The sequence below is a fragment of the Sciurus vulgaris genome (assembly GCF_902686455.1).
Source record: "Sciurus vulgaris genome assembly, chromosome: 2".
Taxonomy (NCBI): Eukaryota; Metazoa; Chordata; class Mammalia; order Rodentia; family Sciuridae; genus Sciurus; species Sciurus vulgaris.
The window spans coordinates 88,145,689-88,163,867 of NC_136462.1; the positions used below are offsets into that span (position 1 = coordinate 88,145,689).

The following is an 18,179-nucleotide window of genomic DNA, read 5'->3' on the forward strand; positions in this document are numbered from 1 at the left end:
TGCTCATTATATGTTAGCTGTTGTGTAAAGGCACTCTAGAATGTCTTTAATACAAAAAACCTAGTTGGGGAATCAGACTGAGATAATGAAAAGGTAACTACATAACTTTTAAATAAGTGTCCTGTGAGGGTCAAGAGTAAGAAATAAGATATCCTCAGAGGAGGGAGAAGGTGTTTCTGGGTGAGTGTTTGGAAGAACTTCTCTGACAAGATAATATCTCACCCAGAAGGGGCTGAAGTGCTTAGATCAACCAAAAATGTTAGGCACACTTGGGTTCTGGAAAACCAGCTTGCCCTGAACATGGGTCACTCAGCACAAGGCCAGTCTCAAGGAGGGAGCACCTCAGGGCTTCAGGTTCTGTTTCAAACTCGCTCTGGGGCATTGATCTGTGGCAGCTGTTGGGGCTCTGTTCCAACCTGGAGTGAGGCCAGTGAAAACAAATCAACAATTGTTTACTGAGTTGTTGCTAACCCAAGGCACTGATTCCCGAAAGACTGAACTGATGCTACAGAACTCAAACAAGTTTCTGGTCATTACTGATTTTTACTCAGGTCCTACGATAGCCCCTGAATCAGATAATTATCTGCAAATAAAATGATAATCTAAAAACAAAACAGTAATGGCCACTGTGAATTGAGTACCTATGCTATGGAGGCACTGTGCTGGGATTTGCATTGTCTCTGAAGTTGTTACTTTCATCTCATGATGCTGAAGCTGAGTTGAAAAGAGTCTAAAGGCTGCACAACTTAAGCTAGATTGGAATTTGTACCTGGAGCCTCCATGGCTTTAGATTAATACATATTTACTGTGCCTGTCACCATGTACCTTTCACTACCTCAGAATTGGATATTAGACTTACAGGGAGGTTGAAAAGGTTAATTCAATATAAAACAAGTTGAATCTTTCAAAAACATAGCTGATAACACAGAGGCTGCATGTCAGCCCTTATTCCTTCTATAGGTCCTTGGAACTTTCCTCAGGACTCCAGGGCTGGATGGATTTTTCACAGTCATTTTCCAAACTCCTCGCCTTTAGATGTAGAGGTCCAGTCTTGGAAAGGCAATGTGACTGGCTACCAGGGTAAAGCAGGCCCCATGCCATATATCCCAGTTGGGCTCCCTTCCCTTCTTGGAAGTACAGCCAATTCCCTAAACCTGGCCCAGAGTTGGAATTAGTCAGCTTTCTGTCTCACCTGCTGCCTTAGCACCGTTAAGACCACCCCCAAAGCCAGAGTAAGAGAAAGACAAAAGTCCTGCCTGTCCTTCTTGGTGAAAGTCTCTTTTCTCTCTTTCATAGCATTTCTCTCTAGACTCTGGAAAAGAGGCAACAACCTAGCCTGTAGGACATCTGTCCTGCTTTGCAAACACAGCTCATCCTGCTGGGACTGGGGAGGTGACTGGAGATCCAGGGAAAATTCCATTTTATTTCTTAGTTGGTGGCATTGGTCAATCAGGACTCTTAAACCCAACCTGTTCTGTAGTTCTAGTAATGTATCCTGATGTGGCCATTAAGAGAAACCACTTTGATTCATTTGGTACTTCTCAGATGTAGGCGCTTTTACCAAAATTAGAAGGGACTATGATAGATAGAAATGAAGAAAGAACTAGAAGGAAGTATTTAGGGTAGAAAAAGGGGAGGGTGAAAGATGCAACTTGGAAAGTAATAAGGTGAGAGATAGTAAGAGGAATTGGGCATGAGAAATAGGGGAGGGGGCTTATTAAAAACTCTCTGCCCTAAGACGATGGGATTAATTGCTCCATAAACAGAAACTTGCCTCTTTTGTTATTCAGTCTCTTGACTGGTTGCTTTATGAAAAATCCTCAACTTGCTCCTGACTTTCTGGTGAAATGGTGGTAGATAAGGATTTATGAACTGCTTTGTTTTAGGAAGATTTAAGGGAGTTTTAACAATCCATATAAAATGAATGGTCTAAATCTGCAAAAGCATATTTTTAAAGGATAATTAAGCCAAATGTTGCCAATTTAATTTGCAAAAAACAAACAAACAAAAAAAAACCCAAATTAAAAAAAACAAATTAACTTGAAGGTGTTTCTGAGACTAAAAGTGGCCAACACCCCACCGAGCTTGCTGAAATAGGTTGTCAAAACTCTGAACTGGTTTGCATGAAATCCTCTCCAGGCTCAGGTATCTCAGAGAGGTCGCAGTTTCAACCTAAGCTTTTCATAAAATCCAGCTTGAAAGAGTAAAGGAAGAAATGGAGGAAGAGAACTGGAACTCCCACAGCTTGTTTTGCAGGGAAAGGTGACTTCCATTAGCTTCTAGTGAGGATTCCTTTCAGTCCTGTCCTTTCTTTCTCATAATGCAGACTCCATTTAATTGAAGCTCCTCTCCCCCAGTCTAGTGCAAAGTATAGCGTTGGGCTCTCACATACATGGAGTGGGGGCAAGGACTGCATCGAGGTCTGAAAAACCTCAGTCCAGGGGATTTTAAGTACAGAAGGTTCAGCAACACAAAGCATCCTGGCCCTATGGGTATGGCTGTGCGGACTGGGTAGGTGCAGTTATCCGAGTCCATGTGAATGGATTTGTGAAGTGCACAACTTGCCCTGCCCTATACAGAGACCGGACGTTGTCCAGGCTGCAGCCTACTTCCGGTCCTTTGGGAGCAAGTTCTTCATTTACTTGGCCCTGCCAGGCCTTTTTCTCTTACCAAGAGTCTTTTCACTCAGTGTCACTCTTCCATCATCTCCTGTCATCCCAAGACCCTCTTAAACATCTCTCTAGAATCTCAGTGGCCGAGGGGAGGAGTGCGGGCTCCCATCCAGAAGGTTATATGGTTCGTTGGCCAAGGATTTGGAAACCTCTCTGGAGCAGGGGCAACCAAGCGGTGCCACCTCCACTTGCTCTGCACGAACGCTGTTGGCCGTTCTGGGCAGGGCAGAGAGAGAGCGCCAGGTGGCGCGCCAGTGCCCCGCGCCCGCAGCAGGTGCGGGGGGCGCGGAGAGCCGGCGAGAGGGAGAATGAGTTCGGGTGTCCCGGAGTCCGGGAAAATTCGGGAAGAGGTCGACGGTTGGGCACCGGGTAGGTGAAGGGCATTGGCTCTCGCCATTCGGGATCCTGCCAGGCGAACTCGGTTTCGCAGCCTCACTGACCGCACCGCCCCAGATCCCTCCTCCACCCGCGACGCCCGAGTTGCTAGGAGCTCGGGACCCGTCCGCCTCTCGCACGGGTCTCCCTGGACTTCAGCGGAGACCCGGGCTCCCTGCGGTCCTCCATCTCCCGCCAACAACCTCCCTTGGGAGAGACGTCCTTATCGCCCGCACCCCCCGCCCTCCCATCAACGAGAGGATCATACGGGCCGCCCGCGCAGCTGTCCTTTACCCAAGAAGGAAACTGACGGTCCTCAGGGCGCTGCCACCTCTACTCACCGCGGAGCCTCTCGCGCCTTGCCCAGGGTGCCCATGGCCGCGGCCCGAGCGCCTGGAGCCGGCTCACCTAGCGCGGCGGGACGGGCTCGGCGGGGCGCGGCGCATAGCCACGGCCGCCGCCTCCTGCCCGGCCTCTCCGCCCCCGGCCCTCGCCACCCCGGGCCGCCCGCCTGCAGCTCTCGGAGCTAGGCGAGCCGACAGAGGCGCACCCGCAGGCACAAACTTTGTGTGAGCGCGCCCCCTCTCCTCACTCGCGCGCGCGCACACACTCGCCCGCACGAACCACCTGACAAACGCTGATGTTATCGGCTGTAGGAAACGTGTGGGGCTCTCAGCTCTTCCCCGAAACCTGCCCCCATTACTCAGTAGCGCCCCAGGTCTGCGCCTCAAACAGATCTCTTTTCGCACCCTTGGCCGTCCATATTTCCCAGGCGAAGGGTTAAGTCAGGGGGGAACAGTAGAGGCGGACCCTCGCGACTCCCTTGAATCATCCCCTGTCCCAGGCCCAGTCCGCGCCTTGCAGAGGAGCCGCAAGTCCAGCTGCCTACCACCTGAGCCCCGAGGAAGCGGGCTTCACCTAGCGGCTCTTGTAGGACCTCTTCCCCTACCCTCGTAGACCTCTCTCGTATATATCAATCAAAGCGCAGAGTCAGAGTCAGAGTGGAGAACTACGACACAACTGAGGGGCGCTGGAACCTCGAATTTGGGTCTCTTGGTAGTAGTTCGTAAGACGGGGCCACAAATGTGTGCGCGCTCCCTGCAAGAGGGCTGCAGGTGTGGAGATGGCGCTCCGGGGGCGAGATCCATATCTGGATCCGGAGAGAGACAGCTGCCTGGCGTCTTCGGGTGTGGGAGACGTGGGGACAGGAGCAGGGGTGGAAGTGTGGGGAGAGCCTTCTTACACTTCTTACAATGACAAAAGTGGCGGCCTACTCCCTCGCCCCAGCTTGTCCAAAGGATGGTAATAATAGCTGATGCTGATTGTGTTGTGTGTTTTCTATACCTCAGTTAATCCAATCCTCTAATTACAAAGAGGTCACTGGTTAAGAGATCAGAAAAACTAAGGTTTAGAGAATACCATGCCTCAGATCACACCATCAACAAACAGCAGAGGACTGAGATCTGCCTGCTACCTATAATCCCTTGCCTGACTGTCCTTTTTTAATAGCACTTGTCATTGTCACATTCCCTAACTCTAGCCACAATGATAGTTGTCTTCCCAGCCACAGTGTTCTAGACTTTAAGACCTCTATCTGTAATGTCATTTATATATTTCCTTATATTTATATGCCACATTGTTATAAAGAACAATTTAAGAAAGCTTGCAAGAGTACATAACCTGCAAAAAAGAAGTGTGTGAAATGAAAAACAAGGCACATAAAGTGGGACCAGGAATGGACATCGTTGAAAAACTTGTATTCCATAGGGTCCAATACATTTGCTTCCAGTGGAGCCTAAATTTTGACACCCCCTACACACACACACGGCCTCATAAAGAGTCCTTTTTCCCCCACCTTTCTTTGGTGCTAGGGATTGAACCCAGGGCCTCCCACAAGCTAGACAAGTGCTCTACCACTGAGCCATACTTCCAGGCTTTCTGTTCTTGCTACAGAGACCAGAAATAAATTTTCTTTAGTGAAACTTCCTAAACACTGGGTAACATAAAGAACCAAGTCTTCATTCATAACCAGAGAGAAGGGCAGGTAGAAGTTAAGTAACTATTAAATAATGACTCTACTTCTTATTAAGGGGCTTTAACTTCCACAAGTTTTTAGCACTCTTATACCCCCTCTCTTATGTAAGCCCTAAAACCCAGACAAGCAAAAAGTGGATGAGAATGGTAAAGATTCATATCTTTATCTATATTCATATCTATTTCCCAATTATCATGAGTGTGTGGGCTTTGGTTTTCTTCATAGAGATCTTCTCTAACTACCGGGTAAACAATTAATCTTTCACTGATCTTATCCCAGTGTGAGCTCTTTGTCGTTCAAAAAGTTAAATGTTACTTATACTTTATATTGCCACATAATATTTCATGTCTTTGTCTTATCTCTAGAAGTATATTGTCAGTGATTTGAGGTCAAGGATCAGGTCTTATGCTTCCTTAGCTTCCAAAGAACAGCCAGTTTTGGGCAACACATGTGGATCATAAACTGCTATTGATTTGATATTGCAATGTGGAATACAATGCCCTCAAAGAAGAAATTTACATCCTTCCTGATTATTTCTGAAGGAAGGGTATGTGTTTTCTTATGTACAGAAAAACTGGTAATCTTGCCAGGCCTGTAGCCTCTAGGTTTCATAGTCCCCTTCACCGTTTCTTCATTGCTTTTGTTGAGAATAGAGCCCCTCTGTTGCATCCATTCCTGAATTTTTGGACAGCAAAGGTATTGTATGTGTCAAGGAAATAATCCAGACTTATACTGTATATACGAGTGTGTTTATATATACAGATAGGCTATTTGGTGCATGCTCATAATATTAAACACACATGCAGGCAGTTACATACACCTAAATACCTGAATTCCACAAAACACATAAATAATACAAATTGAGGTTATTTCTTCTTTCATGAAATGAGTCTTTCTGAGTTAAGAAAGAGACCTACGCAGTCTCCACAAATCTCTTTCTCTTGGGTTTCCTGAAAATCTGCACCTGCCTGTATCTGATTCTGTCTCTGGGTTCACCTGAGATTTTTTTTTTTTTTTTAAGTTCAGCTTTCTATTGAATGTGTTACAAAAGGAGTTTTGTCGAAAAGACCAAATCCCTTGTTCTCATCAGATTCCTCTGATTTCTCCATTTTCCATCAGATTCCTCTACTTTCTCCACAGTGGGCCCAGCCTCAGTGGTAGAAGGGCAAGATCTCCTGCTGGCGCAAACCTGCAACTGTAGCAGCCCACCTCCTCAATTTTGCAGTTGAGGCTCTCAAGGTGGAAACTGCCCAGGGTTTCTGTATATAATACAGACCAAAAAGGTTTAACATTTACAACGGCTGCTTTGCTGAGGGCATTGATATGATCCTCCATGAAAGTCAACTCTGGTTGTGAGGATGAGAGCAGCATAGATGCAAACAAGCTTGGAGGCCATGGCCATGCTGCAGGAGTGCAGGGCTGTCACTGCAGGAGGAAGTAAGAGTCTCAACCCAACACAGTCTGAGCATCCTCAGAATCCTCAGAAGGACTAGTATCTTGGCAGCAGGAGAGGAAAGGGTCCACCTGAGGTGTTGTGGATGCTTCTACCTGAGCAATGCAACTTTTCTACACATCTAATGGTAGTTAGCTCTGTCTTGCTCTTCATCCTCCATAGTCTCCCTGGTATATGAGACCCCTCTGACCTTGAGAACAAGAGTTGGTCTTCCTTTTCTTATACCCTTGTTTTCTTCTTTTCTGCCTCTCCTACTTATTCGATAGGCAATATTAACAGATAAGAAGGGGCAGTTAAGACTCTCTGTGCATTCCTTGGGTTATTCCTCTGGACTCTTTCTCTGTCATTTTTCCTTTTTTCAATCAGGGGTTCAATTAGGACATTTTACTTAGATTCGGGGAGGTATTTAGTCAGCCCTTCCTTGATGTTATCAAAATACCTGACATGAACAACTTAAAGGAGGAAAGATTAATATTGGCTCAGAGTTTTGTCCATGGTCTGCTGGTGCTATTGCTTTGGGCCTTAGATGAGGCAGAACATCAGGGTGGAAGGGCGTGGCAAAGGAAAACTACTCAGCTCTTGGCAACCAGGAAGCAGAGAGAGGTGGGGGTGGGGGAGAAAAGGGTTCAGGGACCAGAGATAGTTCCCAAGGGCATACCCCCAGAGACCTACTTCCTTCAATCAGGTCCCACCTTCTACATTTCCCAATAATGCCTTCAAATTACTCATCCAATGGTGAGGTCAGAGACTTCACAACCCAAACATTTCCCCAAAGCCCCACTTTTGAACAATGCTGTCTTTGGAGGCACACTTCATATTCAAACCATAATAGGACGATTATACATGAAGCCTCTGACATTATATGATTTTGCAGAAGGACATCAGATTTTCTCAATGTTCCCTTAATCAAGCTACGTGTTTTCACTTTCTTCCATGACTTTAGCAGAACCCATATAACTCTCCTGAATATAAACCCTTGACAATTAAGATTCAGACCCACATTTCCAACTGCAGCCTCTTTGAGGTATCCTTGGAACTCTCTAAAGGGGTCCTTATGGAGGGCATATATCTTGTATTTTGTGTGAGATTACCCCAAACACAGACCCTAAACGTGGACATCCATCTTTGTTTTCAACTGTTTTGAAGAATGCTGCCTGCCTCTACAAAGTCCCTTCTAGAGCTCCCAAAGTCATATTTATTTACATTACCAGAGCCTATATATTTTTAATCATATGGCCCTAAATAGTTCCTCCAAGTCCCATCAAAATTGGCCTTGGTATTTTTTTTAGGGTGCTAACAACAATAATGACAAAAGAAGTCTTGTGACTTTTAGTCCTAGTGAGAGGGGAGTTCCTGGAGGGTTTTGCACAGAGAAGGGCTAGGATCTGACTTCATCTTCAATTGAGCACTGGGGCTAATGAGAGGTACAGGTAGAAGGTTCTGGGCAGAACTGACTCTCCTAATTTCCAAATGTATGGGATCTGCCAGGTCTGGCTTTCAAACTGCTTTGAACATTATTTGACAGTTAGAAAGTCATTTTATGCCCACGACAGATAAACATTTAAGTTACATGCAAAACTGAAACACAAGTTGCATGAGACAATATTGATCTTTATTACATGTGCTTCTACAGGCCTGACTCTTACAGTGTTTCCTTCAAATTTATTATTTCTCAATTTCATTTCAAAAATGCTGGTCAGAATCTATTAAATCAATTAATTACTGGGTTGAGATTATAGTTTAAAAATTCAGTTCTAGTTCTGCCCCTGAGGACATCAGTAAATCTTTATAATTACTTCTGGGAAAGGGAATTGGATAGCTCTGGATAGGAGCGGTTCTTCATGTTCCCCACTTTTTAATTTTTATTTTTCCATTTTTCATGCATCTAGTCAATAAATAAATGCCATTTCAAATCATTCAACATAGAACTTACTGCTTTCTAATCTGGCCTGAATGGATTTTAAAAACCAGAGATTCAGAGACTGGAGCCACAAAAGTAATTTGTTGGCAAATCTACTTTGTTCAAGTTTATCAAATGAATCAAGTTTATCATCATTTCTTGCAAATGTTTGAGTGACAGAATGATCTCAGTGGTTTGGGAGGCTGAGACAGGAGGATCACGAGTTCAAAGTCAACCTCAGCAATGGTGAGGCACTAAGCAACTCAGTGAGACCCTGTCTCTAAATAAAATACAAAATAGGGCTGGGGATGTGGCTCAGTGGTCAAGTGCCCCTGAGTTCAATCCCCAGTACCAAAAAAAAAAAAAAAAAAAAAAAAAGAAAGAAAAAGAAAAAAAAAAGTGTGAGCTTTGGACTTAGAGTTTGACTCTCAGTCCTAATGCTTTGTAGTGATATGACTTTAAGATGGTTAACAACTTTTCTGAACCTGTTTTTGAAAATGGGTACAAGCATTGCACAGCTTGTATAACCTTGCTGGCGATGGCACCACAGGACACACATGAACCACAGTGCTCACATGAAGTAAACACTGAAGACATGTTAATGTTTTAAGCACTTCCTCTGTGCCAGCTTGCAGGGTTCCAAGTGTTTAGATGACATAGTGAGTGCCCTGTGTTCAAGTTCTTGGGGCAACCACCAGGTTCTTGTTCGATGAAGGGCCAACTTCTCAAAGGAGGTGTGGGCCAGTAGGATGAATAGTGAGCTGAACAGAAATGAGGGGAGAGGAGGACGTTTTAGAGAAACAGAATCTGCAGAGGTAAGGAAGAGCAGGGTGCCGTGTTGAACCACAACACTCAAGAACATATCTTCCTCCCTCCGTTCCCCATCCCCGATATATAAATAAGGTTCTCAAGTTTGACTTAATCTTGCAGCCTGCATGGAGTCTGGGAGGCTTCACACCTTGAAGATTCTCCATGAGCTCCTTAAATCCCTCATTCCACTCTGGATATGATTCAATTAACACTGCTCCTCAGGTTTGCCTCTGGGTACTTGAGACAAGTGCTACAGAAAAGAGGGCTGAGTTAATTAAAATTCAACAGTGGGTCTCTTTTCAAAAGGCTGGCATTGCAATCTGAACAGCAATAATTTAAATGCTCAAACCAGTTTTGTCATGCAACCACTATTTTTAAAACTCCTATTGTGCACCCAGCACCTTACAGCATTCGTTCTGCTTAATAATTTAACACCTACAATGATACATGGGTAAAAGCTGGAAAAAAACAGTTCATAGAAAGATTCAAATGACCAGGAGCAATCAAAGGATGTGGTTTTCTGGGTAAAAAACTGTTTAATTTAATATGCAGTCAAAAAAGTACTGTGACGAGCATAGTATTGAAATGAAAACTCCTGAGTGTTAATAGACAAACTTGCATATGATGCAGCAGAGAAAATCCTTGCAGCTTAATGTAGGTGAATATTTCTCAAACTGAGGTTCATTGGCAGATGAACCCTCAGGTCTGCAAGAAATTGTCTTCCTTTTTAAAAGGGTCCATACTGGGCTGGGGAGATAGCTCAGCTGGTAGAGTGCTTGCCTCATAAGCACAAGGTCCTGAGTTTGACCCCCAGTACCGCAAAAAAATAAATAAATAAATAAATAAAAGAGGCCATACTTTACTTATATTTAGAAGAGTCTTAAGTAGTCAATTTCACCATGTGATTTTGACAGCGGAGTTCCCAATACCCAATCCCACTATCCCTGGGCCGAAGTACAATCTTCCCCATCACATACAGATTTAAGTGTCTTTTTTATTCAGTCTGATTCTTTGTTACAGTAATAGGAAGCCACACCTCCAAGGGCAGAGAGCAGCCTTATGAAAGTAGAACTTGGGGTCCAAATAATCTGACTTCTACATTTATTTCTTTTGTGCTGCCTAGCTTGGAAGTGGCAAGCAGGGCACTCAGAGACAGACTGAGGACAATGTGTCTCACCCTGTTTTCTGTGAATAGAATTTGTGTTTCACAAATAATAAAGTCACGTGTGAGAGAGCATCATGAGCATTTGAAATGCACTGATTAAGAAACAAAGCTGAAAGTTTATATTTGCTGCAAGTATGGGTTAGGATTGGCCCGCATCCTTGTCTAGTTTGCAACAGGTGCAAATATTTTGATAGAAATAATTTCCATATCTGTGGGATTGGAAAATTTACTGTAAAAAAAAAAAAAAAACACACAATCATCTTTGTTTTTTATTGCTTTAGTTTTTTCCTGTACCTTGCATTAAAATGAAAATACCTGACTCTGAACAGTGTGCAGCTGAAGTAGTCTGTGTGACAGATTCTCAAATATGGACTGTGACCATGTCTTGACTAGATGTCAACCAAGTGTTCTGCGTCATTGACCTTAAGTTAATTAATCAGTGAAAAGCATTGCCATATGTTGTGATAAGTGTAATCTCCGCCTGTTCATGTGCGATTTTTAAGTGCCCCAGAAGTGAGACTTCCCAGAGGGATTTACATCATGCTGGATCTTAATTTGGTCCATGCAGGTGTGATCCTGCTGTGGTGTTAGTTGCTTTGACGTCATTAGTTTGTATTTGGGTTTGGGGTGTGAAGAAATGGGCTAGTTTTATGATGCGTGCGTGAAATAAACAAGTTATATATAATCAATCTTGGTGCTCATTTACAAAATCCTCTCAAAAGCTAAAATCAATGTGACTCTTACTTTGTAATCAAGAGAAAGTAAATGTGTAGAGGACAGGGGTGGGACATGTCCTAGGTGGGACTGCCACCCCTTGAAACCTGTTTAAACTTAGAAGGAGTACAATTTTTGACATTTGCATGTCTCTTCTTCCAGAATAATTTCAAACTGTATTTTATAACTGTGGACATAAAGATGAATACAGCATAGACTGGATTCATTATTACATACTCATTATTATCACATTCTTTTTTTTTTTTTTTGTCTGATTTTAAAAGAAATTTAATAGAACCAAGGGCTCCTCCTATAACTGCCTGGATCTGTGGGCTCCAGGAATTAGGCGTGCTCCTTCCCAAAAGTTGAAGTGCTCTTTCTTGGTTCCAGGAGAGTTGGTGGCTTCCTGTTGTTACCGAGCCTTGTCCCTCCTTGTGCTTTAGGGACCACCTGAGAGCAGCCAGATGGGAAGTGGGATGGAAAGTGGATGAAGGGAGGGCTTGCCTAGCGGGGAGCCATACACACAGAATCCTAAAACAGGGGTGGGGTGGGGGGCTCTAACAGAGGATTTTCAGTGCAGTGAACCTACTTCGTAGGACACTATCATCATGGTAGATGCATGTCATTGAACATCCTACCCAAACTTAGAGAATCCATAACACCAAGCATGAACCCTAACGTAAACCATGAACTCTGGGTGATGATGTGTCCATGTAGGGTCATCAGTTGAAACAAATGTACCATTCTGGTGGGGGTGCTGGTGATGGGGGAAACTGTACATCTTGGCAAAAGAAGGAATGTGGAAAGTCTGTATTTAAATCCATTTTGCTGGAAACCTAAAACTGCTCTTTTAAAATAATAAAATCCATTTAAAACAAGAAAAAAAAATTAAGGACTCCAGAGAGTCATTTAAAATCAGAGGATCTAATTTAAAGGGGCAAAAAGGCAGTCTCCACTGTCCAACCAGATGTCAGCTCAGTGACTCAGAAGTGTATACCCACAGGCAAGTCCTTACTGCTTCCATGCCAGACTTGAACTGGGGGATTTTATACCCAGACACCTGACTAGAAAGGACCTGGCAAACCTGGCAACTGAGGAAAGTTGAGCAGACTATTAGGCAAAATTGGTAAGAGGCAAAAACAAATAAACAAGGAAACCATGAAAGGCCGAATTATAGGTTAAATTCTGTTAAAAGATTGAGTTAGAGACTATGATCAAACAATGTTTTTTTTTTTTTTTAACTTTCTTCTCTGTATTTTCTGTTTCTTTGAAATTCCTCATGATTATCTGCAACAACCTACAGAGTCTCTCCTACAGGTCAAACACTGTGCCAAGAATACCTACATATTATTTCACTTTGTCTTCACAGCTTCTTGATGATTTGCCATTGTTCTTGTCCCTGCTTTATAGATGAGGAATCTTGAGGCTGAGAAAGGTTGAACCATTCGTGCAAGAACAGGCATCTAGTAAGAAGTGAAGCTGGGTTCCAGGTCAATGTGATTCTGCAGCCCAGAGGTCCCCTTTGCTGCACTGCTTGCTTATGCTGTATTAGATTTTGTGCCCAAACCATTCGAGCTTGTTGGTCACTACTTGTTATGAAGTACTAGGGGAGGTAAGGAGGATGGATCATCAACTCTGATTGTTCATGGTCTCAGTGAAGTGCTAAACATTTACAAGTCTGAGATAGCGGTGAGAATCTGGCCTCTTTACAAGCTGTTGCTTGCCTATCTCAGGTGGGAATTGCCCCTAAAAATGACTTGGCTATTGGGGGAGGGAAGAGGAACCCTAAACTTAGACTTGCTTTGGCCCTGCCCCAAGTTTTTGCTTTCAAGCTACTGAAAAGTGAAAGTAGATGTGTTGTCAGTGCACTATGCATATGTCGGTGGGGGCTATGCTAGTTTAATCCATCAGTTCTCACAGGATAGGTATGACACTGTGTGTGTGTGTGTGTGTGTGTACATATGTATTTCCTTGAGTCAGAAACATGTTCTTACTACAATCTCTTCCCCAGATTCCTTTCTCTAGTACTTTGATTTTTTTTCCTGTTTAAAAAAAAGAGGGGGGGGGAATTATTAAATCCAGTGAGTCAAGCATTATTCCTCAGGTTTTTCTAACTACAAACCAAGAAGTTTTATTCATTAAGGTATATTTGTAAGAGGATTTTAGCTTATTTGTATACTCTTAAAACATTCTCATGGTCAAGTTAGTACTGGAATTACGCTCCAATCTCAAAATCCACTTTGAAAAGATAAGGATATTTTTCTGAGGTACAGACATAAATTCAAATATTTGGTCTGACCTGGTCAAATTAGGAATTAATTTTGATTTTTTTTCTTCAGATTATTTTGTCCAGTCTCTCAAGTTCCCAGCCAAGGCCATTCTTTCCTGCCATAGCTCAGGAACCCAGTATTCTCAGTATTCTCCTACATAATTGCCCTCCCCTACCTGCTCACAGCTTCCTATTCAGACCTGGTTGAAGGGAAAGGTGCCTCACTTGTCTTGTTGTCAATACAGAATGACTCATGTGCTCAGAGGTCCCTGACCTAGTGGTCCTGAATATATATATATATTTGGTACTGGGGCTTGAACCCAGGAGAGCTTAACAGCTGAGTCACATCTCCATCCTTCTTTTTTAAAAAAATAAGAGACAGGGTCTCACTAAGTTGCCAAGGGCCTTGCTAAGTTGCTAAGGCTGGTTTTGAACTTGAGATCCTCCTGCCTCAACCTCCCCAGCTGCTGGGATTACAGGTGTGCACCACCGTGGTGCCCAGCAGTGATCTTGAATCTTCTTGGTCTTTAGCCCCTCTGAAGAGACTCACAAGGGACATATAAACTTCTATTTATTGCTACTTTGTCAGTGTCTCAATGTTCCTTTTACTCTTTTAGGACATTTGAGAACAAGTATTTATTTTATCTTTCATTAAAGTGGATTCCTGGTAGCTCTGCCAGTCCTGAGAGTACATACCACATCCTGCCCTAAACCTGACATATACAATGGAAGGGTCAGATGGCAAACTATGCAAGGATGCCTGTGAAATAGAGATGAAACATAAGGAAATACAAGGTAATGCAGACTTACCAACCTCCCAGCTTTGCTAAAAAGAAACATATCAGGTCCAGGTTCCTGAAAAATTATTTGTGACCTACCTGACTTCTTTCTGTGGTGAAAGATTTTTTTTCCCCCTGATAAGACCTGTATTTTTGCCTTAGTGACTTGGAGGCAGGGAGTTGAGTTGCCAGAGATTGACAATAGTCCTAATATTTGTAACTTTAGTAAGTTTGTGCATATCCCATATCTAGGATAAGTTTCTGAGGGTCAGGAGTGACTTTTGAATCAAACTCTCAAGGCCCCATGATTTTGGCAGATGTAGCTCTTTCTAAACAGTAAGTCATTGTTGGGTGACACAAATAAGAGCAGAGTTAAAGAAAATTAAGGTTTTGAAAAACTGTCTAAAACAAAAGTCCTTTTAGTCCCTGGTATTCAGAATTTCACTCCTTACTGAATCAAAGCTGCTCATTTTGCAGAGAGAAAGTACATCAAACTGTGCTGCCTGGAATCCAGGCAGGATTGTAGTTTGATGTGCAGGTCAGCCACATCTAAAGATACCTAGGCTTGTTGCACCGCATAAAGTCCATCTGCAAGGGAAGAGAGAAGTAGCCCTTTCCTGTCTCATCTGCAATTATTCTCATTTGTACTTCATGAGGGGCATGGCTGTAGTTACAGGTACTTATAAAACAGAAAGCAATAACAGTCTAAGGGGATAAAGCTCAAGGAAACAACTTATAGTTTACTAATTTCCTTTTTTCCTTTCATGTTTTAAAAACAGCTCTTGAAGACTATAGAAATCAAGCTGTTTCTTAAAAAGGTTTAAACTCAGACCTCAGCACTGACCTGAGGATACAGGATGGTCTTATCAGTTCTGGTGTGGACTTTAAGAAGTAGTTCCCCTCCTGGAAATGACTGGGAAGCTTTCAACATTCTGAGGCTACCAGGACCCCATGGACATCTCAAGGGGGCTAGTTTCTTGGGGGAGAGATTTAGTGTTGTGAGGAACTTCTGGAAATAGACTAGACTGAACTTTCATAACTGGGGACTGACTGCACAGGCAGATCCAGAGTTACAGGATCAGGGTGTGGGAAACCTTCTTAAGTTTCCTGAGATGTTAGTGGACAGGTGGCTAGTTCCTCTTAGTGCACAGAGGTCTTCCCGTTCCTGCTCTTTGTTCATAGCCCCCAGAAGTCCTTCCCAAGGCACAGAGATAAGTGCCACAGGGTGAGTCATTAGTAAATTCAGAATTGCATCACCTCTTCAAAACCCAGCCAGGCTTTCTGACCAACAGAGTGTCTAGTTTTACTTGAAAAGATTACGTCACAGGTGGGAAAGCGTTGGCCTTTGCCTTTCTTAATCTCATTTCCTGGTTTCTAGCAGGTATTATGTGAAAGCCTGATTAGCTTTTGTAATTGATTCACATTACATAAGTTGATTTTTGACACGTTCTCTCTGTGCTGAATTATTTTTCCTCATTAAGAAAGGCAGAAAGCCATGTAAGCCTTTTTTTTATGGCTTGTAGACATTTTCTATGTCTAGAAATTATGTCCATGGTATCTCTTGCTCTGAGTTGTACATGGTCTTGAGGTTGAGGAAAGCAAATTCCTTGCTAGTCTCCTAATAGGAGTTCCAGTGCTGGTCTCTAGTATGTCTTTTTGTTTTTTAATCTGCGAGTAGGAAATGAAAACTGAATGTACACATGTATGTTTACCTTGAATATAAATGCCAACAATCTTTTAATTTCATAGCTTGTCTGAGAAGATAATTCTTGAGAACATTGATCAGGACTGTGGTGAACTTCAGGAGGACCAGATGATCTTGGAGCTCTACCTCCTTGCTTCCTTCTTTCCTAGGAAACTGCACCAGCCAGGATGCCCCACAACAAGTCCAAAAGGGACAGGACCTAGAAAGGAGCCAGGGATTATCAGACTTTGAGTTTTGCAATTTCCCTTAGATTTTAAGAAACATATTATTTAGGTTAGTTCATTTCTTTGTTTCTTTGCTTAACACAGTAGACAAGTCACTCACCTCTGAGAACTTGAGCTTCCCAGCTACGCTCCAGTTGGTAGCTGATAATTTTCACCTGGCTTAGTTTTGACTGCTCTTCAATTAGACCTGTGATGCAGTAAAATGTCACTCATCCATACTCAGCACTTGGAGAGACAAGAGAGGAAGCTTACCATTTTTTTAAAATATATACATGAAGCAAGGGTTTATTAAACTTAAGCATATGATTGTAGGAGCAAATCATAACCTGCTAAGAAGAAAACTACCTTTGAAGATTCACATACTTTTTGAAGCACTGCTGCTAATTATAGGTAAGTTTAGCAAAGTAGTCTAAAAGAATCTTCAATTAATGTTTGTCCTGGAAGTGAAAAAATGAAAACAACACCATAAAACTCCATTTCCTTAAAGCTATTCTGTAAATCAGTTTCTTTCTTTTTTTAACATGACATTTGCTTGCTTCATACCAATTGGCCCAAATTTGAGAAGTTAAACTAGTTGTCATAAAGTTATGAGTCTTGGGGTGACTGATAGGACCTCGGTTCTTCAAGGGCAATTTAAGGGCCTTTGGGATTAGATATAGGGTTCCTCTGTGTGGGTCTGTTCAGGTGCATGTGTTGGCATGTGTCTATAAGTGCATACATACAGATGTGTGTTATGAGGATAAGTGTTCAGTGCCAAAGGAGTTCAAAGAAGCAAACTCAGGGAAATAAACAAGTGTCCTCAGAGTTACCTGAATGGGAAAGGAGAAAGGATCTCAGGATTTGGGGATTAAGTAAAAGCAAGAAAGTAAGACTTCACAATATTAAAAAAGTAACCTTTGACTATGTAACCTCATCAAAAATACTAAGATGTTTGGTGGAATAAAAAGTAGAACCAACTAGCATAGATTTTCTGAGGCAGACGGTTAGTTTTCCATTTGCCTTATGTTTATGTTTATGATAATAAATGAGCTTTGAGATTTGCATCATAGAACAAAAGATCTGTATTCTATACCTGACTCTGGCATTGCACAAAATAATCCATCCAACTGCTGGTGAGGGTGTGGGGAGAAAGGAACTCTCATACATTGTTGGTAGGAAGGCAAATTGGTGCAACCACTATGGAAGGCAATATGGACATTCCTTAGAACACTTGGAATGGAACCACCATTTGACCCAGCTATCCCACTTCTTGGCCTATACCCAAAGGACTTAAAAACAGCATGCTACAGTTACACAGCCACATCAATGTTTAAAGCAACTCAACTCTGAGTAGCCCAACTATGGAAGCCTAGGTGTCCTTCAACAGATGAATGGATAAAGAAAATGTGGCATATATACAGAATGGAATATTACTCAGCCATAGAGAAGAATGAAATAAGGACATATGCCTGTAAATGAATTGAGCTGGAGAATATCATGCTAAGTGAAATAAGCCAATCCCACAAAACTAAAGGCCAAATGTTCTTTCGGATTTGTGGATGCTAACTCAAAACAAAGGAGGTTGGGAGGAGAATAGTAGAAATCCATTGGATTAGGCAAAGGGAAATGAAGGGAAGGAAGTGAGGAGGAGAATAGGAAAGATAGTCAAATTAATTGGACATGATTTCCTAGTCTTGTATTTGAATACATGACCAGGGTAACTCCACATTGTGTACAACCACAGAGTGGTATCCTAAATAGAATAAGTTATACTCAAGTTTGTGTATGTATAATTTGCCAAAATACATTCTACTGTTATGTATAATTAAAAAGAACAAATAAAAAAAATAATCCAACTGCCATGCAGCTGATTTCTAGTGAGAACTCAGGCATGATCCCTGCCCTCCTGGAGACTTTAGTCTAGTCAGTGGGGTTCTTCTTACTCATTCCTTTGGTGCTTGAAGATTGTCTAACTTCTCTGAGACTATGACAGCTTTGAGCAAATGTGGATTGGACATTTTTGCCTTCTCCTCATTTTATTCTCTAGTGTTCTGAAAACAAATGGAGACCATACTAGAAAAAATGATTTTTTTTAATGT

The 18,179-nt window shown here is 42.5% G+C and overlaps 1 protein-coding gene across 2 annotated transcripts in view; it reads right to left on the reverse strand.

Moving 5' to 3' along the window:
* Positions 1 to 3,629, reverse strand: part of RASGRP1 (RAS guanyl releasing protein 1) — a 73,871-nt gene extending 70,242 nt beyond the window's left edge. For both annotated transcript variants that reach the window (XM_079128074.1, XM_079128073.1), the window contains exon 1: positions 3,389 to 3,629. In XM_079128074.1, coding sequence (XP_078984200.1) covers positions 3,389 to 3,423 — 35 coding nt within the window. In that variant the 5' untranslated portion in view covers positions 3,424 to 3,629. The remainder of the gene's footprint in view (positions 1 to 3,388) is intronic.
* Positions 3,630 to 18,179: the final 14,550 nt, after the last annotated feature.